Raw genomic sequence first — 26925 nt, 5'->3', positions numbered from 1 at the left:
CAAATTTATTGTCTGTTTCAAGGGTAATCTGAGGTAATGTCAGTCAGGGTCTGTGGTTCTTGTTTTGTTAGATGCGAACGAAGAATATATTTTTAAAATAAAGTTTTGAGCAATATTACATCTTCTAGCTTGTTCTAAGTTCTAATCATAGGAAATGACTGGTTTGTTCCAAGGCTCAGTTGTGAGAAAGTTTGTGAATCTTCTAGAACTATCTATAATCTTGCAGGATTTTACCTTAAAATTTGATTAGAGCTTCATGTACAACTTATTTATGAATAAAGAGTATCTGCGTAAAGAAATGGTATCCAAAACTCTGTATTATGTCATATTTGTATTGAAATTATTGAAGTCGACATTTGTTGTTAGAAAAGGTTTATGAAACTTTAGATCGGAGTCAGCAACTTAGCTGACAAATGTAACCTGTCTCCAAAATCATGCAGCCCATAGTCCCAAAAGCAAATATATCCACTCAACCTATGAGGAAAAGGGAGAGGGCAATTGTCCATTTAGCTGCTGTTCTAAGCACTCATAATCTCTTCAGGCAGGCATTTGATAATAGTTTCACTATCCGCTTAAGTGTGGATGAAGCAAGTCCCCTGCCTGTTGCTGTCTAAAGTGAGCCATGAGGATGAGATCGCAATGGCATGGCTTTGGGCTCCTATGTAGAAGATGATTGCTGATGCTTGCCCTAGGATAACGAACGCTTAATGGTTAAGGTAGAAATTCTAATCAATGAGATGAGGTTTATGTAGCAGTTTGGTCCTCTCAATCATCAACATACATGTTCTTTGAAGTCTGCTGTTCCTGACACAGTTTGCCATCGCCAGAGACTGCTGTCCAGTCAGAAGAGACCTCTCAAGAAAAAGGGAAAATCAGTGAAAAATCATAAATCTGGAATGGATTACAGAATTATTATCAAAGATTTTGCCTTCTATTGAATAGTGGTTAGGCAGAAATTTGTACAAATGGAAAGAGTACAATACCCTTATAAAAGTGATTTATCCAAGCCATTATAATTCCAAGGCATACAGTACCTTAGAAAAGCACAGAGAACCTCAAGGTGACAGCAAAGGAGTTACAGGCCATTCAGATATCAATGTTTATGAATCTTCTATAAGGAAAACATTGAACAAGAGTGGTGGGCATAAGAGGAACTAAGAAGGAAGCAATTTATCTTTAGAAGATACATTGCTGTTCATCTCATATTTGCCAGCAATAATCAGGATGATGGTGCAGGCTATTTAAACACTGGAACTTTTAACTATTAATGAGAAATATATTAAGGAGGGAAATTTATTGATTGATTAATTAGACTCTACGTAGATGACATACAGATTGTCCTGCTTAACAATCGCCTTGTTTAGCAACTATTGAAAGTTAAAACTGAAAAGGTAACTTTACAACAGGCCCTTGCACATAAAACATTACAGTGTCCATATGATCTACCTTCAGACCGTTTGCAGTTGATGGACATTTTCTATGTTCACATGAGCATCTTGTGTGTGCTTCACAGCTGGCTTCCAGCAAGCAGAGTTAAAGGAGGAGCTGGCAGAAAAATCACAAGTTGCCATCATGTGATGATTCGATAAAATTGCTAATCCAAACTGTACTTGTTAAGTGAGGTCAACCTATATTGCATTCTAATGAAAGAATTTTATCCTGACTAATAAATGATTTGCAGCATCAAAATTTAGACATTTCTCTGTCCTTGAAGGAACAATATGTTCCGGGTGGCACCAGCAAATTCTACAGGAGAATATGTGAAGTATCCATCTGCAAAGTACTTGCCTGGGCTGTAGCTTAAACAAATGTGAGTCATGACACCATAACAGCAATTACAGATGCAAAAGCAAATACATAACAAAATGGATAAATTTCATATTTTTAGAATAGTTAAGTAAAAGTCCTGTCATTAACCCAGTTGAAGTATTGTAGCTTACCTGAAGAAAGTGGTTCACAGAAGATAACCCCAAAATATGATATGGCAAAATGTCTTCAAGACAGATGTGGAATTGATTTAACAGGTACAGCAATAATTTGAAAACTTTGCTGTTAGTGCTGCAAAGTATGTTGTATTGTACGTTGCTTGTTTAAACAGAATCTATTAATGGGCTATAGATGAAACTCAGATCACATCATCTATATCATACAGCAGTATTGCAGAAATTTTATTTTAATTATTTGCTGTCCATCTCATTTTGAAGTGATTCTGGGTGGCTTGCAGCATTAAAAGCATTACAATCGTAAAACAAAAATATTTCTAAATAAAGTGGATTGTGGTTAGTTCTAATGGATTCACAAACTGAGAATAAAACAATATTTTGTGCTATCCCCCCAAACCTTCCAAAAAGCAAGCATTTTATTTTAAATTTAGAATGCTTTTCTTAACCATATTATATAAGAAGTTATTTCATAATACATTTGTTGATTTTTAAGATAAAGATTTCAATTATCAGCTGGGTTTCCTTTTAAAGATTGTTATAACAAGGTGTGTTTCTAAATGTGGATTTTGCATACAAAATTAAAGAAGATTCTATATAGTTGGTAAGATAACTGAATTGTATTCATCTTTATATAATCTTAATTTACTTTTTCCCTAGTACTGGTGCTGTAAGTGCTCGGAATATTATGCTTTTGAAAAAGAAACAAGCTCGATGTCAAGGAGTAGTTTGTGCCATGAAGGTAAGGAATGTTTTACGAAGTTTAGTTACATGTAGTAGAATTAAATATGATGTTTGTATTTTCAGTATAAAACCAGAGAAATTTGAAGGAAAACTTTTTTATTTTATTTTATCTCTTCTAAAGCTGTAAATCCTGTGTATCCTTGCTTGGGAATCAGCCATATTGTATCCAAGAAAGCTTCATTTATGCCTTTTTCCATGCAACTTATAAAATGTCACAAAGCATGTAGCCCACTGGGTTCTTTTGTGCCATCCATGATGACTGAAAAGGTTTATGGCATTGCCAGATCAGAGATTGCTTCAATGGTTATACTGTATTTTACTTTTTTCATTATATACTTAAACAAATTTTGATCACATAATCCAAGGGATATTCTGACAGTCATATGTACAAGGACCAATGTTTAATCATTTTTTCATCGTTGTCCTAACTTTGAATGGTTGTTAAATGAATAGTCATAACTTGAAGACTATTTGTAGTAATTAGATTATCAAGTAACTTAATGAATGTTTGAAGTTATTTTGACTAAATAATTGTCATCTTCCTTTAGGAAGCCTTTGGATTCATTGAGAGAGGTGATGTTGTAAAGGAGATATTCTTTCACTATAGTGAATTTAAAGGTGACCTAGAAGCCTTACAGCCTGGTGATGATGTGGAGTTCACAATCAAAGACAGAAATGTAAGAGTAAATTTCATACATTTAAATTATATTAAACTTAATACAATTAAAGATTAAACTTAATACAATCAATTGGTTTTATTTATTTATACACACACACACACAACTTATTGCTAGATTTGTATGCTTTGCATGAGGTAGATAATTTTTTTCAATGCTGTCAGTGAGAGCCAGTTTAATGTAATGGTTAAGCCATCAGATTAGAGACCAGGAAGCAGAGCAGAGGCCTTGAATTTTAATACTGCCTTAGAAATGAAAGCTGACTGTCTCTGAACTAATCACTCTAAGCTAACCCTCTTCCCAGGATTGTTGTGGTAGGGAAAATAGGAAGAAAGAGTTTTAGATGTGTTCACCACTTTGAGTGATTTATAAAAAAAAATAAAGGCAGAAAGAATGAAAGGAAATAAATAAATAATCATTATTTATTTTACTAGGGTAAAGAAGTTGCAACTGATGTAAGGCTTTTGCCTCAAGGAACTGTTATTTTTGAAGATATTAGCATTGAACACTTTGAGGGAACTGTAACGAAAATAATTCCAAAAGTACCCAACAAAAATCAGGTAACAAATGCTTTTTAAATTTTCCCATTTTTATGTGGAAATGCTATAGCTCGAAATGTGTGTCATAAGGACCTGAAAAATGTAGTAATAGTGACCTAGTGAATTACGCTTGCTATTTGGGAAAACATTTTTTAAAATGGAATCATTAAAAATGTAGGTTGAATACAAACAGCATTATCTAAATTTCTTATGTGTTATAATTAGAATGACCCATTACCTGGACGCATAAAAGTTGATTTTGTGATTCCTAAAGAACTTCCATTTGGAGACAAAGATACAAAATCAAAGGTGACACTTTTGGAAGGTGACCACGTTAAATTCAACATTTCAACAGATCGGCGTGACAAATTGGAACGAGCCACTAATATTGAAGTTCTTCCCAATACTTTTCAAGTCACTAATGAGGCTAGAGAAATGGTAAGCACTTAAGAAATGTGGCAGAATGAAGCTGGAAACGTAATGCATAATACCTTTTAGTTATGTGGGTTTTGTATTACTAGTATTGTATCATGGTGCCAAATTTCTTATAGTGGTGAATATAGTGATGGGGTCAGCACCACTGTTCCCCGTAAGGTGTGGCGTGAGGACACGCGCCCCCCAAAATACCCCCCCGCACACCCCATCCCCCTGCCAGCCCGCGGGGGGGGCGCGCGCAGAGAGGCGCCGGCAGTAGAAGGAAAGGGAGCCGTGGCCGCCCCTGCCTCCCCACCGTGCCTCCGGCCCCCTCGTGCCCCTGGCCTCTCGGCGCTGCCCCCGCCCGCCCGATCCGCCCCCTCTCCTCTTCCGCCGAAAGAAAAGCCCGGAGGCTGCCTGCTTGAGCCTCCCGACGCTGCTTCACCCTGCCTGTCTCCGTTGTGTTTTTTGGGGGGGAGCGGCGGGAAAGCCCTGTGCCGCCCCCCACCCCCTGCCCAGGAAAGAGTTGCAGGAAAGCAGCGCATTTGAAAAGCATGCTGCTTTTCCGGAAAGCCGGCTTTCCTGGCCAGCACAGGGCTATCCTGCCCCCCCCCCCCCCCCCGAAAACAAGGGAGACAGGCAGGGCGAAGTGGCGTGGAGCAACGGGAGGCTAAAGCTGGTGGCGGCAGACCTCCGTTGTGTTTTCGGCTGGGGGGGGGCAGGAGGACCTTCCTGGCTTTCCTGGGCAGCTGGCTTGAGCCTTGTGCCGGTCAGCAAACCTGGCTGCCTGCCGGAGACGTGGAGAGAAAGAAGGGAAAGAGAGGGAGGGAAAGAGGAGAGGAAAGAAGGAGGGAGGGAGGGAGGGAAGGGAGAGAAAAGTGAACGAGAGGGAGAGAGAAAGGGAGGAAGAGAGGAAGGAAGGAAGGAAGAGATAAATATAAAGGGAGAGAGGGAGAAAGGGAGAGGGAGGGGAAGAGGGAAAGGAAAGAAAAGAGAGAGAAAGAGAAAAAAGTGGAAGGAAGAGAGAAGGAAAGAAAGGAAGGGAGAGACAGAGAGAGAGAGAAGATAGGAAGGAAGAGAGAGAGTGAGAGAGAGCAAGAAAGAAAGAGTGAGAGAGGAGAGAGGAAGGAAGAGAGTGTGAGAGAGAAATGATAGAAAAAAGGGGAGAAAAAAAGAGAAATGAGAAAATGATTGAGGCAGAGAATGACAGGAAAGAGAGAGAAACAGAGAGAGAAGTGACTCTTGATTTAAAGCATATGGTAAAAGCACTTAAATAATAACAGAGAGAAAACCCCCCAGCCCTCACCTGTTTTTATTAATAGTTAAGTTTTTGGATTTTTTGGTTGTTTTAGTTTTAATAGTAATTGAGTTTGGTTTTGTTTTATTATTAATTTCTTTTAATAAAAAAGAAGGGATTTATTATTTTTATTTATTTATACATACATACATACATACATACATACATACATACATACATACATACATACATACTTCTATGCCGCCCAGTCCCAAGGGGACTGCCGCTCAGACACTATACTTTTCTGCCCACTCCAAAAAAAAATTAGAGGGAACATTGGTCAGCACTATCAATTCAGCATGCTTTTATTCTTAGGGAAATATCTTAGGAGGCAATGCTGTACACTTAAGCAGAAGTTTTAGAAAATGGAAACATGGAGTTTATAAGTACCTATAAAGGAGAGTAGCACAGGGTTGAAAAGAGGGGTCCATGTTGCTCTCTTGTTTTCTTGCAGGCATTTCATTTTACAAACTAGGTAATATCAGTAACTGATCAGTAGCACTGATGAGGTTACCTAATTTGGGTATTGAAATATCTGCAGGACAATTAAGCTCAGAGCATCAAGGAGTTTATAAGTGTCTAAACTGCAAATTAAAACCTTGCTATAAAATATGCGCTTTATTTTGCATCCATTCAGAATAATAAGCATTCCATTACATGTCTATGTCCTTTTTAATGGCGTTTCCTGCCTCCATCATGGTTTTCTGTATGTATGAGATGGATGTATATTTTTTCTTTCTTACTTGCCTACTGTATTTTTAGGCGTATAAGACGCACTGGAGTATAAGAGGCACCTGATTTTAGAAGAGGAAACAAGGAAAAAAGTATTCTGAACCAAATGATGTAGTAATATATTATTTAATAAAATACCAGTGTAGCAGAATACTTTTTACAACCATGTACACTTTTTACAAACTTCAAACTTGACAGCTTTAAGACTTGTGGACTTCAACTCCCAGAATTCCTCCTCTTCCTCCTCCTCAGCTGCTTGGCCCTTCAGAGATATGGAGCCAGGCCTTTGTCATCTGGCAATGCAGCGAATCACTCTCGGAGGTGGATCCCAGCAGCACAGGAATTTTGGGAGTTGAAGTCCATAAGCCTTGAAGCTGTCAGATTTGAAGGCCTCTGGGTTAGGGGTGCAAGGGTCTTCAAACCTGTGAAGTTTAAGGCTTGAGGACTTCAACTCCCATTTCTGAGCTAGCATGACTGGTGGAGGAATTCTGGGAGTTGAAGTCCACAAGTCTTGAATCTGTCAAGTTTGAAGACCCCTGGGTTAGAGGTTAAGGGTGCAAGGGTCTTCAAACCTGGCAAGTTTAAAGCTTGTGGACTTCAACTTCCATTTCTGAGTTAGCATGACTAAAGGAGGAATTCTGGGAGTTCGAGTCCACAAGATTTATTTATTGATTGATTGAATTGATTTGATTTTTATGCTGCCCTTCTCCTTAGACTCAATGTGGCTTACAACATGTTAGCAATAGCACTTTTTAACAGAGCCAACATATTGCCCCCACAATCCGGGTCCTCATTTTACCCACCTTCGGAAGGATGGAAGGCTGAGTTAACCTTGATTTGAAGCTTGAAATTGTCAAGTTTGAAGTTTATAAAAAGTGTACCTGGTTTTAAAAAGTATTCTGTTACACTGGTATTTTATTAAACAATATAACACTATACCATTTGGTTCAGAATACTTTTTTCCTTGTTTTCCTCCTCTAAAATCTAGGTGCGTCTTATACGCCGGTGCGTCTTATACGCCGAAAAAATGAAGAACGGCAGAAAAAGACTTCATGGTCCATCTAGTCTGCCCTTATACTATTTCCTGTATTTTATCTTACAATGGATATATGTTTATCCCAGGCATGTTTAAATTCAGTTACTGTGGATTTACCAACCATGTCTGCTGGAAGTTTGTTCCAACAATTAACTAAATTGTTTCTTTGCTTCACTTTCAGTATGAATTTGTATTTTGCCAAACAAACTGGATTGATATCCTCTAAGAATTCTTCATTCTAATGATAGCCAATATCTCTTGCTTTTATAGGGTGTGATTGCTGCAATGAGGGATGGCTTTGGTTTCATTAAATGTGTTGATAGAGATGCCCGCATGTTCTTTCACTTCAGTGAAATTTTAGATGGTAACCAGCTCCACATTTCAGATGAAGTGGAATTTACTGTTGTTCCTGTAAGTAGAATCATAATTATGTAGAATTTGGGACACTAAATTTAGGAAGCTTTGCTTCTTCGGGTAATAACTTGTTTCTTCCATTCAGGATATGCTGTCTGCTCAAAGAAATCATGCTATAAGAATTAAAAAACTACCGAAGGGCACAGTTTCATTCCACACCCAATCAGATCATCGTTTTATTGGCACTATAGAAAAAGAAGCCACTTCTGTCAAATCCACTAGTCCAAATAAAGGCAAAGAAAAGGTAGCTCTGTTTTAGTCCTCTTCTTTTTTCAAATCTGTATAATTGCCTTTCAGAAAATATTTAATTGCGTTTTATCCTATTTGCATAGAATTATGAATATTTGATGATATTGTCCCCACTATTACCCCAAATCCAGATAGTCTAATGCCTCTTGCTTGTTGTAGCTTTCTGGACAGAGTGGCTGTGGGTTTTGCCTACCAAGGACAATTCCATCTGTCCGTCCATTACCCTGGGGGGGGGGAATTATTACCCCCTTCAGAGAGGGTCCGCAACTTGGGTGTCCTCCTTGATCCACAGCTGACATTGGAACATCATCTTTCGGCTGTGGCGAGGAGGGCGTTTGACCAGGTTCACCTGGTGCACCAGTTGCGGTCCTAGTTGGACAGGGAGTCATTGCTCACAGTCGTTCATGCCCTCATCACCTTGAGGCTCGACTACTGTAACGCTCTCTACATGGGGCTACCTTTGAAAAGTGTTCGGAAACTTCAGATCATGCAGAATGCAGCCGCGAGAGCTATTGTGGGGTTACCTAGGTTTGCCCGTGTCTCTCCAACACTTCGTGGCTTGCATTGGCTGCCGATGAGTTTCCGGTCACAATTCAAAGTGTTGGTAATGACCTATAAGGCCGCCCCGAGTCTACGGAGAGGGGCGGCATACAAATAAAATAAATAAATAAATAAAGCCCTACATGGCAACGGACTATAATACCTCCGGGACCGTCTTCTGCCGCATGAATCCCAGCGGCCGATAAGGTCCCACAGAGTTGGCCTTCTACGAGTCCCGTCGACTAAACAATGTCATCTGGCGGGCCCCAGGGGAAGAGCCTTCTCTGTGGCGCCCCGGACCTCTGGAATCAACTCCCCCCAGAGATTAGAACTTCCCCCACCTTCCTTGTCTTTCGTAAATTGCTTAAGACCCGCCTATATTGCCAGGCATGGGGAAATTGAGACATCTCCCCCAGGCTTATATAGTTTTATGTATGGTATGCTTGCGTTGCATGGTTTTTAAATGTTGGGGTTTTAATGTGTTTTCTTTTAAACATTAGATTTGTCACATTGTACATTGTTTTATTATTGTTGTGAGCCGCCTCGAGTCTGCGGAGACAGGTGGCATACAAATTTAATAAATTATTACTATTATTATTATTATTATTATTATTATTATTATTATTATTATTATTATTATATGGACACAGAAATTATGCTAGTCATAAATTCATATTACATCTAGTGAATGGCTTGATTGGTGGTGGTGTAGCTTCAAATCAGATCAGAATTCTTTCCTCCTTCCAAATTAATAAATAAAAAAAATAGTTTAAGTGCATGGTTGCTAATTAATTAATTAATTCATTAATTATTGCCCTTACAATCCGTGTCCTTGATTTACCCACCGCAGAAGGATGGAAGGCTGAGAGAACCTTGAGCCGGTGATGAGATTTGAACCGCTGACCTACAGATCTATAGTCAGCTTTAGTGGCCTGCAGTACTGCACTCTACCTGCTGCACCACCTCGGCCATATGTTGTACTATAAATAAATTACTCTTCAGTATCATAATTAATGTCCCAAAGGTGCTTCCCCTACCTTTTTTTTTATCAGGGGGCAACTGGACTTTGTTTTTTCTTTTGAAGACATTTCACTTCTCTTCCAAAAAGTTTGTTCAGCTCTGATGAGGTTGGGAATGGAAATATTTATATTTCTTGCAGACAGTTAGATATTTGCATCCTTTTAGGGAATCGTTGAAGCACTTGGAGATTTTTCTGTGGCCTCAGGGTCACTTGAATGTTCCTGGTTCCTACTCGGGTGACCTGAGGGCACAGATAAACCTCCCAAGAGCTTCAAGGACCCTTTAAAATAGTGGTTCTCAACCTGGGGATCAGGATCGCTTTTGGGGGCCAAGCAACCGTTTCACAAGTCGCCTAAGACCATGGGAACAGACAAATTTCCCATGGTGTTAGGAACTAAAGCTTCTATTCTGGCGCCTAGGAACATATTTTTACAATCCGACCAATCAGGCATTTACAGTGGGGGTGTCCCTCTGACCTTCCTGCCAATCAGCTTAAAGCTCTTTTGGGAGAATGGGCGATAAACATATGGTTGGGGATCACCACAACATGAGGAATTGTATTAAGGGGTCATGGCATCAGAAAGGTTGAGAACCACTGGTGTAAAAGGATGCAAATGTCCAGCTATCTGCAAGGAACGAACATAAATCCTTCCATTTCCCACTATTGGATCAGAGCTGAAGAAACTTTTTGGAGGAGAAGTGAAACATCTTCAAAAGAAAAAACAAAAATCCAATTGCCTCCTAAAAAGAGGGGGAAGGGGAAGCATCTTTGGGACAATATGACTTGGATGACTGAGAATCTCTACAGACTTTTATCATAATTATTGTGTCAGAAATGCTTGTTTAAACATTTATGTTACCCAAGAATTGAGACTAGAGGAAAGTTGAACAGTGTTCTTAATTTCAGCTTCTGAATTTCAGGATGGGTTTACCTTAGCCATAATGATATTTTTAATTTAAATAAATAAACCCATCTTTCATTTGATAAGTTTCCTTTTCTAAATGGATGTTTCATGGCTAGTTATAGATACATCTTATAGCAGTTGCCAATATTATAGTACAAGATCAAAAACATGGTGAAGCTCTTTGATAAAACTTTTAGTAGTTAATTCCATTTAGGCCAAAGTAAAAAAGATTTAATGGCAAATCATTTCTTATTCAAGAATTGAAGGCCTCTAAAAAACAACTGCATTTTTTGTCTTGGCACCAAATAATTACGCCATTAAACCACATTTGTGTTATTAGTCACTGGACAAGTGGTTGACTTGAAGAACAACACTTCTGACATTCTGGCTTGTTCTTTTAGGAACCTGAAGAGGGAATAATTGCTTATGATGATTGTGGTGAAAAGCTCACTATTCCCTATCAGGCTAAAGATGTGGAAGGATCTACTACTCCTCAGATCGGAGATAAGGTAATATATTCATAAGAAATTATTGGAATATTTTCTTGTAATTTGTTCTTTACAACTATTCCTAATGACTGATCAAGGCCAACTTAGTTTTATATATTTTAAATATTGGCAATCCTATGTTTATTATGATTTCCATATAACAGTTGAAATTAGACAGAGGCACATATATGTGTGTATTTTAAATGTAGATAAAAATAGATTTTACTAATATCTTCAAATTATATGAAATTTTTAAATAAAAAATTAAATTGAAAACTTGATTGATATAAAAAGCCCTCTCTTGTTTTGATAGTATTAAAGTAAAACAAGTAGCCTCCTTTAACTTTTCCTTGTCGATACTTTAATAATAAAAGAAAAAGAAAGCTTAAATATGGGAATAGTCAGGAAAGATAGGACTAAATGCCATTGTATTTCAGAAGACAGGAAATATATAGAGATATGTTACTCCTAAAGTACATGTAGACTGCCTAACCCTTCCAGAAAGCATTGTTATTGTTAATAGGTATATCTTTTTACAGGTTGAATTTACAGTCTGTGAAGTAAAAAGAACTGGGTTGCAAACAGCTACTTCTGTTCGACTGCTAGGTAGAAACTATAGTTCAAAAAGACTTTTGGGATATGTTGCAACTCTCAAGGATAACTTTGGATTTATTGAAACAGCCAATCACGATAAGGAGATCTTCTTCCATTACAGGCAAGTGAGACTAGTAAAGACTGACTACATTATGTAAAAATGGAGTATTGTGGCGTCTCTTACATAACTGCAAAGAATTTCTTTATAAAAATTTTATTTTATAAAGTTTTAAAAACTGCAATATTTCTTTTGAAAAGTAATGTATTTTTTGGAGCATAAGATGCATTCTCCTCCAAAAGAGGGTGAAAATTTGGATGCATCTTATACACAGAACATAGCGCCACCCAGCCCCATCCTTTGGCTTTTGCCTCCTTGCAGAAAACAGTGCTCAGCTTGATTAGTATAAGCAAGTGATTATCAGAGTCTTCAGGCTATCAGCTGTTTGAGCCTCCAGGCAGGAATAGGCTATTGCAATCCCTGCAGCCTAAAACTATTAGCTGCTTGTGCTAAGCAGGCTGACTAAAACTGAAGTGAAATGAGTTGTTAAGACTGCTTTATTATTATTCTAGACAATTTAACAAAATGAAGAAGCTTTTTAAAATAAATGATTGATCTGAAGAGGCCCAGTGCTATTGTATCTTCTTTTAAATAGCAGAGAATGAGGTATACTTCTGGTTAATTTTAACAGCATATGTACAAGCATAGTCTGAAATGTAACAGTGTCCTGTTGTAGTAAGGCAGCTGCAATAAGGCAGCTGAGTTAGACCCTGACTTAGTAATGTTTGGAGTATATCTATTTAAATAAATTGGGAGGTTTGCCGTATTCAGGAGGGTTTAGGAAAGCTGGAGTTCAAAAAACAGCACAATGGGTAAACTAGAAGTGTGTTTTCTGAACATTTGTGACTTTTTCAACATACAAATACTTGATTTTCATTTGAACGATATTAACAAAGAGAATATAATATGAGTTACTAAGAGGTTAAGATGAGAAGCCAATAAATAAATGCACTATTTACATTTTGTGGTCCATTGTGTAATTTAAATAAACATTAATGCAAATTACAAATGTGGGAAAAATAAGTACACCCTAAATTTATCACTACCTCAAATACTTCAAATAAGAATCAGGTGTATTAGAGGATCTGGCAGGGACAATGTAATTTAACATCTCAGATATTCAGTTGATTTGTTCTTTGTTATTGAAATGTATACTATAACCATGTCTAGATTGAAAGAACTTTCTGAAGCCTTCAGAAATAAGGTTACAGATGCTTACATGTTTGGGAAGGGATTTAAAGAAATAGTCACATAGTTGAATACCAATGATTCCATTGTCTGGAAGATCATCTATAAGTGGAAAACTTGGCCAGGACATCCCAGAAAGTTTAACCCAAGAACAGAATGCAAAATGCTGAAGGGAGTCCCTTTTATTACATGACCAATAGGCTATCTGAGTGCATGAGTCTACCATTAGACAGAAGCTGCACAAATCAGATCTGCATGGGTGGTATGTCAGGAGGAAACCTTTGCTGCCCAGAAAGAACATCAGGGCAAAAGTAAAGTTTGCTATGAAAACCTAGTCTTAGGCAAAAACCAGGGCTTCTGGAATAATGTGCTTATGGACTGATGAGGCGAAGATAAGAATTATTTGGCCACTTTTATCAAAGGCAGCACTTCACCAGAAGAAGCTGATACAAAATGTAAAGCATGGTGGTGGAAGTGTTATGATTTATGGTTATTTAGCTGTGTTAGGACCCAAGCAGCTCACATCACAGAATTCACTATGAATTCTTCATTATACCCAGAGGGTACTTGAGTGTAAGACCATCAGTCACAAGATTGAAACTTGTGGATTTTGACAGTGACCCTGAACATTCCAGTAAATCTTCCAAGAAATAACTTTGGGGGAGGTGGGGGTCAAAAGAGGATCCAAATTTCCCCAAGATGCTTGGAGGTGACTTGAAATGGGCTGTGCGTGCGAGAACCCTTATACATTCCACAGCTGAAAACTTCTGCTTGAAGCAGTGGGAAAAAATTCCTTCCCGTTGATGTGAGAAACTGACAGACATTTATAAGGTAAACTACCCTGAGTGGGCAAATACCAAATATCCCACACAGTCGTGGGTGTACTTAACTTTTTTTCATTAAAAGAAATTGAATTAAATTGAATTAAATTGAATTTTGCCATTATTCAGCATGTTTTCATTTTTGTGTTTATGTCACCTTTATTTTTATATATTGTTTTCAATGAAGATAAAATATTGATACTGTCCATATAGGTTAAAAAAAGAAAAAAATATGGGGTACAATTCAGTACAGTTAAAATTAGTGAATAAGATCCTGGAAATAATTCTTCAAATGAGCTTCTTTAAAGTACTTGTCTCTAAAATCCTATTTCTCCAAAATGTAAATTTATGTAACAGTTAAATATTGATGCTTTCTGGGGGAACACAACTCTATAACCACAGTTTATGTTGTTGATTTCCACATTATGTTTTATATGTTCAGCTGTTTTTCTGGAGGTAACATTTCGGATCATATTTATGCATATTCAAGATTTTTGTGTGATTGTTTTCAGTGAATTCTGTGGTGATATCGATAACTTGGAACTTGGAGACATGGTTGAATACAGCTTATCGAAAGGCAAAGGAAACAAAGTCAGTGCAGAGAAAGTGAACAAGACACATGCAGGTGAAGTTCCCTCTTTTTTTGCTTTTTGTTTTAAACAAACATTAGTCCTCCAGGGGTAAAGAGAAAATATACTTAATAATGACAGTTTTATGGATGTCTTTTTCTGAGTGTAACTTTATTACATGCTAGTGACATAGATAGTCCAGGAGCAGATAGAATCAATTAAACTATATTAGCGTTTCTCGATATAGCATTTTATGTATTACAGCTCCAATAATCTAAAACAGGATGTTAAAAAATATTTGAATCCTTGTTGGATTTCAAATGCAGTCCTATGTTATGAGGATGGCATTGAGAAGATAAAATCCAATGCTAAATAGATATCTTTACATAGTAAACTATTTTCCTCAGTATATCTAACCAAGTTCTTTCTGATAACTGTTTCATCGTGGGCCAAGGTGATGCATAAGAAACCAAAGTTTTAGGTTTTTCTTTCATTCAGATGCATTTACTATGATATGAGCCTGAAGTAGAGGCAATCAAGCAACACCTTAAAGTCATGGATTCAGATCTGACGTCTCTTCTTAAAGATGTATTTTAAGTAACTCTTGCACGTTTTCCACACCTGTCAGGTATTAAATTACTGTTCCCAAACTTGGAGAGGCCAGTACAGTACACTTATAACAGCATTTTAGAGGGCACACCATTTGAAACTAGAATATGCCATGCAGAGAAAGAGACCCTTGAAGGTTCAGACATCTCTTAATATACTTTGTTTTATAATAATCCACAGCATGATACCATGGTCTTTTGAGACTGAAAGATGCCAATGCAATAATAGTCACCACTATGAGTGAATAACTCATACCTAAACAGATTTTCCAGTCATTCTGATCAGTTTTATTTACAATTGCCCTGTTTCCCCCAAAATAAGACATCCCCTGATAATAAGCCCCAAGGGCTTATTTCAGGGTTCAAAAAAAATATAATATAGGGACTTTGTTGACTCTGTTAAAAAGTGCTATTGCTAACACGTAAGCCACCCTGAGTCTAAGGAGAAGGGCGGTATAAAAATTGAATAAATAAATAAATAAAACAAATATTTTTGGGGAGACATGCTAGTACTTTCAGACACAAATGATTCTATTTAATTGAATTTTTTTGACATGTAATATGTGTGTGTCAGTTTGATTGGCATGCACAATTTCATAACTAATATTACTTTTACATATACAGTGTGTTTTAACGATTGGTCTTACTTATGTGAAGAGAAGCTGTATTTGACATACCCCATTGTCAAAATAGCTCTAAGTAAGTCAGAAGATAGAAGTGGGCCTTGGCGTGAAATATGTGTACACAAGTCATATAGCACAAGTCATATAGCAGTGATGGCGAACCCTTTTTCTTCGGGTGCTGAAAGTGCAGAAGTGCTATTGCACATGCGTGCCCCCACCCATAATTCAATGCACCCCCTCCCTGCCCTGGTCCCTATGCATGCACGCATGATTCCCCCCTCCACTGTTTCCCATGAGCCCATTAGGCCCATTTTTCACCCGCCCCAGGCTCCAAATGCTTTCCTAGAGCCTGGGGAGGGCTAAAACTGCCTCTCCCACCCCCCTGGAAGCTCTCCAGAGGCTGAAAATGCTCCCCCCCCCCAGAGTTTCCACTCAAGCTGAAAATCAGGTGGCTGGAGCTGAGCTAGGGCAACAGTTTGTGTGCTGGGAAATATGGCTCTGTGTGCCACAGATTCGCCATCACATGCCTGTTGTCAATAGGCTTTGATTTAATCCTTAGGCTCCTCTACAGTTGATCCTATTTTTCTTCCAAAATTTATCCTTGTCATATTCTAATCAAAATGTGGTCTCTTTGTGTTTTTTTCTTTTTGAATACACCTCCTTTTTCTAATTAGTCTTGCTCCTGAAGTCAGTCCAGATTGGTTTTATCAAGGCTAAACAGGTTTATTTTCTATAATCTTCTTTGTCTACCTCTTGGCTTAATCTGGATTGTGTAAGAAGACCTGTCTTTATAGCTAAGAGGTATAGGTTAATCTTACTTTGTCATATATTTCAATAAGTCAGTAATACGTTATGTAATTTTTTTCTCCCCTTCTCCAATAATCATATCCTGTTTAATTGCTATATGCATAGAATTGTTGCAGAAATCCTATTACCCTTCTCCCTTCTATTTTGGTTCTCTTTCTCGTTTTCTTTTTTATGTACGTTGAGAACATATGCACCAAGACAAATTCCTTGTGTGTCCAATCACACTTGGCCAGTAAAATTCTATTCTATTCTTTATGAGATCATCCGCTTCAATATTTTTGTCACTTTTTCCAGCCAGATAGCATCAAAGAGGCAATACAGTGGTACCTCTACTTAAGAAGTTAATTCGTTACATGATCAGGCTCTTAAGTAGAAAAGTTTGTAAGTAGAAGCAATTTTTCCCATAGGAATCAATGTAAAAGCAAATAATGCATGCAAACCTATTAAGAAAGAAATAAAAGCTCAGAATTTGGGTGGGAGGAGGAGGAAGTAGAAGAGCCAAGGGAAGAAGGTGAGGTGGGGGGAATCAAAAAAATCCAAAACTTTAAGGCTTTTTTTTTTTTTAAAGGGACTGAGGCAGCGAGGAGTCACCTGGTGCGAGGCTGCCTCCAATCCAATGTGCCAGAGAGAAACGCAAGGGGAATGGCAGGAAACTGGCCGGGCCTCTGTGCCGCTCTCAAATTTCCTGGGAAATTTTTCCAGGCTCGGGTTCTTAAGTAGAAAATGGTTCTTAAGAAGAGGCAAAAAAATCCTGAACACCCGGTTCTTATCTAGAAAAGTTCTTAAGTAGAATCGTTCTTAAGTAGAGGTACCACTGTACTTTTCTTTCTAGACAGAAGGAAATGTCTTTTTGTCATCATCTGCTGCTTTTTTAGGAGGGATTGATATTTTTTAAAAAAGAACTTGGAAATTTATGATTATTAAAAGCCATGGTGGTGCAGGGGTTAGAATGCAGTACTGCAGGCTACTTCTGCTGACTGCCAGGTGCCTCAAATTTGGCACTTTGAATCTTACCAAGTTCGAGGTTGACTCAGCCTTCCATCCTTCTGAGGTTGGTAAAACGGGGATCGAGATTGTTGGGTGCAATATGCTGACTCTGTAAACCACACAGGAAGGGGTTATAAGTCTAAATTCTATTCCAATTGCTATTAGGAGGATGAAGATTTCTGGATGAAATGGTGAATTATACCTTTCCCAGCCATTCTAACGGCAAACTTTTGATTTTCTATTGCAGTAAGCTAGAGACCAGCTTGCTTGGAGATTGGAAGGAACCTCTTTGCTTAGGATATATTCATATTGTGTGTGTGTGTGTGTGTGTTTGTATATTTATTTATTTTATTTATTGGATTTGTATGCTGCCCCTCTCCGTAGACTCGGGGCGGCTAACAACAGTAATAAACACAGCATATAACAATCCAATATTAAAACAGTTAAAAACCCTTATTATAAAACCAAACATACATACAGACATACCATCCATAAAATTGTAAAGGCCTAGGGGGAAAGGGTATCTCAGTTCCCCCAAGCCTGGCGGCAGAGATGGGTTTCCTATCTTATATATGAGAAAACTAGAGTTGTATTGCACTTCAAATCCAAAGTTTAAAAGTTGCTTTGAAATAGGCATCAGTATGTGCATCATACCTGTTCAAGTTCTGTGCAGTAACTACAACTATGCAATTTAGTTATTTGTTGTATTTTTAAAAGTTAATATGTTTTACTATAGGATGTCCTGAATCTTCCCTGTAACCTAAGGCTCAGGTATTATGAGAACATTGGATATTTTTATCTCATATTTTATCTTCATAGTGGATTTTCTATAGCATAATATATTTGGTTACCAACCACAATTCATTTTAGTGATTATATGCATACGATATGTATGATTATATGATTATATACATACATAGTTATTTAACAAGCCATTCAGCCAGTAAATTTCTGTTGCAACAGAAAATCAAACAAACAAAAGGAAAGTACTAATAAGCACATTCAACATAGATTTCAGTGGTATTCTGAGTTATTTCATTATGTCAGTAAGCTACAACAATGTAGTTTCTAAAAATTATACACATTGTTTTGCCAAATCTGGTAATTTTATTGCAGTAATGGCATAATTATCTTTTATTGCAGTAAATGGTATCACGGATGAAGCTGACCCAACTTGTTACACGGGTAAAGTTATTCGCCCTCTCAGGAGTGTAGATCCTACCCAAACGGAATACCAAGGAATGATTGAAGTCATGGAGGATGGTAAGTAATACGTATCCACAATGTACCTTTAATATGTTATTCTTGGTATTTATTAGGTAACTCTAGTCTAGAATTCATTAACTGTAATAGGATATGCATGCTATTCTGTAACAGTGTAAATTCACAGAACTTATTTAGAATACATGTATTTATTTATTTAATTTATTAATTGGATTTGTATGCCACCCCTCTCTGAGGACTCAAAATAATAAACAGTATACAATATCAAAATCTAAAATCCAATTAATATAATTAACTATTCTAAAAACTCTGGAATGTAAAAAATTATTAATTCACATTCAACAACAAGCATACATCACACTTGTTGACCCGAAACTAGGGTCCAGTGACCCTAAGCCTGGCGGCATAGATGGGTTTTCATGTTCTTATGGAAGGCAAGGAGGGTGGGGGCAGTACAAATCTCCGGGGGGAGTGGATTCCAGAGGGCCCCTACAGAGAAGGCTCTTCCCCTAGGCCCCACCAAGCCACACTGTCTAGTTGACGGGGCCTGGAGGAGACTGACTCTGGGACCTGACCGATCACTGGGACTCATGCGGCAGGAGGCAGTCCCGCAAGTAATGTGGTCTGATGTAGGGCTTTATAGGTCATAACAGCACTTTGAATCATGTCCAGAAATGATGTCCAGGAAGGACCCCTCCCTCAACGAAGTCTTGGCAATCTCCTGGACCTAGCCCGAAAGGGCACGGGTCCAACAAAGAGATGGTAGAACTCGCAGCTCCCATGGCCTTGTCCACTTCATCAAGCGTTACCAGGTCAAACTCCTCCCACACAACAGGACTAAGACGTACCCGTCACCTCAACTGACTCACTCGTCAGCCGACACTGCATTTCAGTTAGAGTCGAGATCTGTCTATCTGAGAGATTTTATCTGCGAAAAGCTTATTAAAATCCTCAGCACTACCCTGCAAGAGCTTGTCAAGTCCCCCCTGATTAAGGAGGGAGCGAGTCACCCTAAACAAGACGGCTGGGCAGGATTCCTCAGATGCGATCAGAGCGACATGATACACACATCTTGTCTCCCTGAGTGACAACTTCTCAACTAGTTTTTTTAGTGATCATTTGAAGTTACAAATTCAAGTGACTTATCAGTTTTTCACACTTACACCTGTTGTAGCATGTTCTTGATTGCATAATCAAAATTCAGGTGCTTGGCAACTGACTCTTATTAGTGATGGTTTCATTGTCCTGGAGTCGTATGGTCACCTTTTGCAACTTTCTGGCATGCAGTGGGGAACCCAGATTCATTTAACAACTGTGTTACTAATTTAACAACTGCAGTGAATCACTTAACAACTGGCAAGAAAAGATGTAAAGTGGAGCTAAATTCACTGAACAACTGTCTCAATTAGCAACAGAAATTTTGGGCTCAATTATGGTTGCAAATTGAGGATTCTCTATATAAGCTACTTCTTTTTTTAAAAAAATGAAAGCACATCTTTGGTTTTCTGTGTTTTTCTAGGAGAAATGAAAGGTGAGGTCTATCCTTTTGGAATTGTTGGCATGGCAAATAAAGGGGACTGTCTTCAGAAAGGAGAGACCGTGAAATTCCAGCTTTGTGTCTTCAGTCAGAATGGGCAAACAATGGCTTGCAACATAACAGCTTTCCGTAGAGCCACAGTAGAATGTGTGAAAGATCAGGTAAGAACATAATTGTTTATGCATAGCTCACTGCTCCCTTTTGCCTTTCAGCCCTACTCCAAACCATATTTTCCAAACTTGCAAAGAACTGATAAAGAAATAAGGGAGACTAGTATACATCTATTTCAAGCTTTTTAGCTTTTGTCAGCCAGCTGTATCCTTCTAGGATTGGAACCTGGGCTGCTTATGACTTGCTAGGCAGTTATTTTTCCTCTAAGCTACAGGTTCTACTCCCTTTTCTCGGCTGAGCCAGGGAAAGATTTGATCTCAGACATAAGATGTGTGCGTTATATATATAACAAGGCCGAAATGGTACCATCCTAGTCTCCCTTAATTTTAAAAAATTTCAGCTAAAAACATTTGATACATATATGTATGTATGTATGTATATACGTACGTACGTACGTATATGCGTGTCTGTGTGTGTGAGAGAGAGAGTGACAGAGAGAACTATGAACATAGTTCATTGAACTATGGAGAGTCCTTGGTATTCTTTGAGCTTGATTGTTTGCCTACAAACATTTCATTTCATTCATCCATCCCTATGATAAAATTAAAGCCAAACTTATTATTTTAGTTACTTGTTTTAGTGATTTTTTAAAAGGTATATTAGCCCTTGGTGAGGCCTGTGTTAACTACCATATTTAAGAGCTATCTGCTAGTTATTTTAATTTTTAAAAATACTTATAACTTACTTTGGCATCTAATTGCCACAATTAGATGATATTGTCAGATATAATTTCTCCTTTTATGAGGATACTACTTGCCAAATTTTAAACAGCTATTTTTATGTGAAAGTGGAATGCACCTTCTTATCTTCATTGTTAGTCTGAAAAAGGTGTATTCCGTCCTTTTTTTTGCACAAGCACCATGAAGAAAGTAGACACAGTGGAACCATCCCTCAGCCCATAGTCTTCAAAATTAGAGCACAGTAATTGGAAGGACTTTGTGATTCACTTAACTGGACTGCAAATCTTCAGTGATTCATTTGACAACTGTAGCAAAAAAAAAAGTAAAATGGGGCAAAACTCCCTTAATAAACTGCCTTAAGAGCACTGCCTTTAATAAGAACTCTGGATTGATTTGTTCCATGATGCATTTTTTTGTTTGCTTTCTTGGCTGTTCATAGTATTTTTAAGAGACTTCTATGACCCCAAACCTCAAACTAGAAAATCAATTTGCTTCTTCAAAGTCCAACTTTTACTTCCAAAGATTATCTGAAGGAAAACCATTACTTGTATGATTCTGAACTTTTCAGTGTATATTTAAGGCATGTTCTGGTACCTGAATATGTTTTCCAATGCTTCACTTCTACTCTACAAAATACTGTGGAGCATTTCATAAGTGTTGATTCCTTTTCTGTTGATAGTTGATTCTATCAACTTGGGCTGTTTGGGCCGTTTTTTGGCATCCGCAGGCTTCAGCCTTCTTCCCTGAAGCCTGGGGAAAGCGATAATGGCAGAAAAGAAGGCTGAAAATCAGCTGACATAGGGTAACACGCCTTGTGTGCCCTCAGATATGGCTCCACATGCCACAGGTTTGCCATCACTGCTCTAGGATTAGATAATTTGTTCTAAATGTGTTTTAATACCAGATTTCACTTGAATGGTCTCCAGTTTTTGGAACATAACAACTATAGAAACCTAAAAATTACTCCTATGATATTTACATTAACATTATGGGGGAACTGAGATATACTTTCCCCCTAGGCATTTACAATTTTATGCATGGTATGTCTGTATGTATGATTGGTTTTTATATAATGGGCTTTTAACTGTTTTTAGTATTGGATTTTGTTATATATTGTTTTATTGCTGTTGTTAGCCGCCCCGAGTCTGCAGAGAGGGGCGGCATACAAATCAAATCAATCAAACAAACAAACAAACAAACAAATAAATAAAAAATAAAAATAAAAATAAATTATTCTGAATATATGGAAACAAACTAAATAAAGTAGCTATTTATTTTTTTAAAAAAATTTGATGGAAGTATGAAATTGTTATGAGAGGAAGCCCTTTACTAAATGTCTTAGAAAATGTGTGGTAACAGGAAAACAAAATTGGGAATCTGAAAGGTATGGGAAACATCTGTAGAAAACATTGCTTACATTGTTCAATTAACAAGATAGTTTCCTTCTTCCTTTCCTCTTTCAGTTTGGTTTCATAAACTATGAAGTGGGTGACAGCAAAAAACTCTTTTTTCATGTGAAAGAAGTTCAGGATGGAGTGGAATTGCAGGCTGGTGATGAAGTAGAGTTTTCAGTCATTCTCAATCAACGCACAGGGAAATGCAGTGCCTGTAATGTGTGGCGTGTTAGGTAAGAAATTGATAATCATTAGCAGTATTATTATTTTCACCGAAATAATTTAAGCAATCCTGATCTCAAGAATACTACAAAAATATTTCATTACCTGTTTGTTTCTTGCAGCAGTATATAAGTTTGCATGAATTATAGTCAGTACCAGCATTAGGCTGTCATTGAGTTTTTAAACATGAAGGTGACAGTTCAATTATGCTTATTGCAAAGGTGGTTCTGTTAGAATCACCAGAACAATTTGACATGTCTTTGATTTATGACTTATTTATGATTTATGAGGACCTGGATTGTGGGGGCAATAGCCTAGCTCTGTTAAAAAGTGATATTGCTAATATGTTGTAAGCCGCCCTGAGTCTAAGGAGAAGGGCGGTATAAAAATCGAATAAATAAATAAATAAATAAATAAATTTACTCTGTACTAAACCTTACATTTGGAATCTTATTGTAGACATAAATATTCTGATTTTCATCATATTACTCAACTTAGTAATCGTTGAGGATTTGTTTGGAGGAAGAAACCAAAAGCCATAGTATTTTTATGTGTTAGTTCTTTTTGTTTTTCCCCCTTCCTCCAGTTGATTTGGTTGGTTTCTATTAACAGTGAAGGTGCTAAGGCTGTAGCTGCTCCACGCCCTGACAGACTTGTCAATCGTTTAAAGAGCATTAATTTGGATGATGCCAGTGCTCCTCGTCTAACTGTGCTTCGTCAGCCAAGGGGACCGGATAATACAAAGGTACAGGAAATTGTTATAGAAATTTGGCCATATTTCATAATATTGGAATTTCAGTTTTTATGACAGAATGACATTATTTCTGATGGCCACATCATTGGAATGGTATAATGAATTTATTAATTTCTTACATTTTCTATTTGAAAGGGACCAGATTAGGAATAGACAATTTAGTATTGAAACATTTTAGGATACAATTCTTATAATCCCTTAATATTAGTTATTTTGCTGGAACAAATTGGTGTTACGCAGTAGTCTAAATATTCTTGGCAAAATGATGTCCATCAGGCAATGAAGAATCAGATGAGATTGAAAAATGATGTTGGTATAAAGCAATAATAAATAAACAACAATAATAAGCAGTAATAAATAAACAACAATAATAAGCAGTAATAAATAAACAACAATTTGTGATGGTTGATTAATAAATTTTGATATAGCACCTTATTGGACTTTGGGTTCAGACAGATTAAAACAAACTAGAACATCCAGAGATTAAACTCATAATAATATGACGATTGCTGTTTGGAAGGGAAGGAGGAAAAATGCAAGGAAGTATGACAGGAGTTACCTAACATAATTGAATAAGAGTTTTCAGACAAAGGAAGAAATGGTTTTGAGAAGGAATTTGAAGAAAAAAAAGTTGCACCATTTGATTGAGAGATATGTTTTCACTGTAAGTTTCAGCAAGGGTTAGGGTTTAAAATCCTTGACTTGTTTAAAAAAAAACAAATGTCACAGAAGGTGGTAGTTAACATAGTTTTAAAGTATCTTGTTCTTCAACATAACAAAAAATAGATATAATAGCTAATATTAAGGATATAATTGAGATGTGGGCCTTATTTCTGAGGTTTCCTGTTTCCACAACAGGGGACCTTTGAAATAGAATATGCATCTCTGTGTCTCCTTTTTCCTCATCTGACAGGGGAATAGAAACTGTTAAAGGATTCTTATCAAAATTCACTTCAGGTGGACAAATTCTTTATGTTGACTGAAAACATTCCATTCCAATATTCTTTTTTTATTTGGCTCTTGATACTTTCCACATTTCTGGAGATGTTCTTTGTGTCAATAATCTGCAGTTGTTTATTGTAGTCCCTTTGAGTAACATGTAAGAGTTGTGCAGCTGTGCACAGTATGTTCAGAACCTTCTAGAGCAGGGGTGTCAATGACCCATGGGCCGGATACATAACTGTTGTATCCTGGGCCTACGCAGATTGAAAACAAAGGAGGAATCAATGCACTGATATTTCAAATCAATCTTTTTATATAGCAAGCGTCATTTATACAAGCCAAATTCATCTTGGCAGCTTCTCGGTGAGAGGAGTTAAAAGCTAACAGTCCAGCGGCTAGGCTGCTGCCAAAGATCAAAGCTAATTCCTTTATGAGATAAAGAGTCTCCAGTTTTACTGACTTACAATTACAGCTTTCCAGCATCTCCGCAGACAAGGCACTTTTACTCCAAGAATTTTATCAGGGAAATAACAGTTGGTAGGTAGCGTAACCTGGCTGAAACTTCAAATATCAACCAACTCCATTACAAAACATTGAAACTCCACTCCAAATTTTCCATCCACCACCCTTAAATACTGAGTGGTCAACAATTCCCTAGAGTTAACGAACTACAGACTACTTCCTTTTCCCAAGTATTCTTGTCTTTTTCTAAGTCTTCTAAAGCGGGCAACTAGCAAAGGCTTATGGTCCTCCTCTTCTTCCTCTAAGTCAGACCCTACCATCATTGGCATCTCTGTCACCTCTGGTGGTTCTCCAAGTTCATCCAGGTCTATTTCTCCCACACTCTCTCTCTCTGCATCAGCTGGCAAAACCACTGGCCCAAGGTACCAAGATGGGCCTGGCTCATCCTCCTCAGAATCTATCATTACCAGAGTTGATCGAGGACCATTCACAACAATAACATGCAGGTGATGCCCATCCCAGTTCCACGAATGGGAAAAATGTCACGTGATGGCAACATGACGTGAAGAGTTTGGCACCCTTCTTATAGAGCTTATAGAATTATTTGTAGAAGGCTATCTTCTACAATCCATGTGACTAACTCTTGTTCCCGTCAAACTCATTTTGTTTCTGTATATCAAACATTAGTATATTTGACCTTGGACTTTGATATTTCTTAAATACTGTTTTATTAAATTTTTGTTTACTTTTTTTTAATGTCACACTTTTAAAAAACAATTATTGTCAGTCATTCATGACTTCCCCATCATAAGCCATCATTTTAAAGCCCCATTTTTGCAAATGTCTGCATTGTAGGAACAATCCCCACCAAGTTTTTTCAGTTTATAATAGGATTATAATAAATGCCAACTTTGTGTTGTACTATTTTGTTTCTCCACAGCTCTGAGAATTTATAAAGCTAAATAGAAAAGTTTTATAAACTTTCTCTGAAAAGAACAATTTGATTACCTCCCTCATATTTGGCATTTTTGTTTCATTTAAAACAACAAATGTCGATTCTTCATTCAATAAAGGATATACTGTGTGATCATCTTTTTTTCAGTGGAAGATACCTTCCTTTTCCCCCAAATCATTGATAAAGCAGTTTATAAAAGGTTTTGCATCTGTCTTTTTGCACATCTACCAATCCATCCTGGAGCTTTTTTTCTTGTTCCTTTGCTAATATTGATAATCAATATTCCTTTGCTAATATTGAAATTCATTGAGACGATGGCTATTGTCCCATTTAAGTGTTATGGAAAGGCAGCATTTTATGTATTTTTGGTAGCAATAATATCCACTCATCAAGCTGGAGAACTTTGTCCTATTAAAAATGCTCTCTTCTATGGAGCAAATTATTTCTTCACTCAGATACCTTTTTTAAAAATTGGTCTCAATTTTTTTCAATGCTATACAGTCCACTTTAGCTCTTAAACTGACACAAATTCTTGTTGGCAGGTCCTACTAGGATCTGCAAATACAATGAAATAATCACTTTATTCTCTTTAGTATTTATTTTGTATGTTATTTAGAATTCATGGTATGATTCTGCAAAAACCAGCATAGATTTCTGACTTCCCATATCCCACTGAAAGGTTACAGTTTTTCCCTTGACATTTTTGTAAATGGATATTGGCAACCATCATGCTTTGCTCCAAGTTGGCTAAGCAAGTATGTTTCACTTCATGTTGAGCTCTTTATCCAGAATTAAGACTTCTGGTCTTTTATCCCAGAAAAGTACAACTTTTGGAATGCTCCCCTTTTTCATGAATAAGAAGCTGACTACTACTTATGTGTGAATCACATTACCTGTTCTCTTCACCCCACCCCGCTTAGTGTAAAATGACCTCAGTATTCATTTGGGTCCTAATTATTAGTCTTAGGAATTTAGGTCTGAGGTGAGCTACATTTAACTGGCATTGTATATTGGAAGAGACTGTTCCTAGCAAAAAGTGCTATAAGTTCTAGTTTTCAAATAAACCTCAATACAATCTTTCCGTGTATATTCATAAATGACGTTTCAAAGATTTTCAATTAGAGATATAAGTTACTAGGTCTTGACCAGTATTTATTTGCCTTGTATTTTGCAATTTATTTTTTTTTGGTTTAGCTTTGTTTCTAGGAAAGAACTATAATTAATTTTCCCTGAAAGTAGAAATGTATATTTTGGGCAGTTCAGAGGCTATTAAAAAGGCAATTTCTCATGACAATTTTAACAGGGAAAAAAACATTAAGTAGAACCTGAAAACA

At 37.3% G+C, this 26925-nt stretch overlaps 1 protein-coding gene across 6 annotated transcripts in view; it reads left to right on the top strand.

Annotated features, from left to right (window-relative positions):
- The window catches only part of CSDE1 (cold shock domain containing E1), a 41454-nt gene that overhangs the window by 13013 nt on the left and 1516 nt on the right, over positions 1-26925 (top strand). For 4 of the 6 annotated variants that reach the window (XM_070745683.1, XM_070745681.1, XM_070745685.1 and 1 more), the window contains 13 exons: positions 2601-2682; positions 3233-3361; positions 3796-3921; positions 4126-4338; positions 7650-7790; positions 7879-8037; positions 10909-11016; positions 11535-11710; positions 14169-14281; positions 18394-18513; positions 19994-20172; positions 22326-22489; positions 23091-23223. In XM_070745683.1, the coding sequence (XP_070601784.1) occupies positions 2601-2682; positions 3233-3361; positions 3796-3921; positions 4126-4338; positions 7650-7790; positions 7879-8037; positions 10909-11016; positions 11535-11710; positions 14169-14281; positions 18394-18513; positions 19994-20172; positions 22326-22489; positions 23091-23223 (1843 nt within the window). The remainder of the gene's footprint in view (positions 1-2600; positions 2683-3232; positions 3362-3795; positions 3922-4125; positions 4339-7649; positions 7791-7878; positions 8038-10908; positions 11017-11534; positions 11711-14168; positions 14282-18393; positions 18514-19993; positions 20173-22325; positions 22490-23090; positions 23224-26925) is intronic. The other 2 variants (XM_070745687.1, XM_070745684.1) reach the window with 1 other exon arrangement.

This window comes from Erythrolamprus reginae, chromosome 3 (genome assembly GCF_031021105.1).
Source record: "Erythrolamprus reginae isolate rEryReg1 chromosome 3, rEryReg1.hap1, whole genome shotgun sequence".
Lineage (NCBI taxonomy): Eukaryota > Metazoa > Chordata > Lepidosauria > Squamata > Dipsadidae > Erythrolamprus > Erythrolamprus reginae.
Note: the sequence above shows the minus strand (reverse complement) of the source record. Positions and strands in the feature narration are given on the sequence as shown.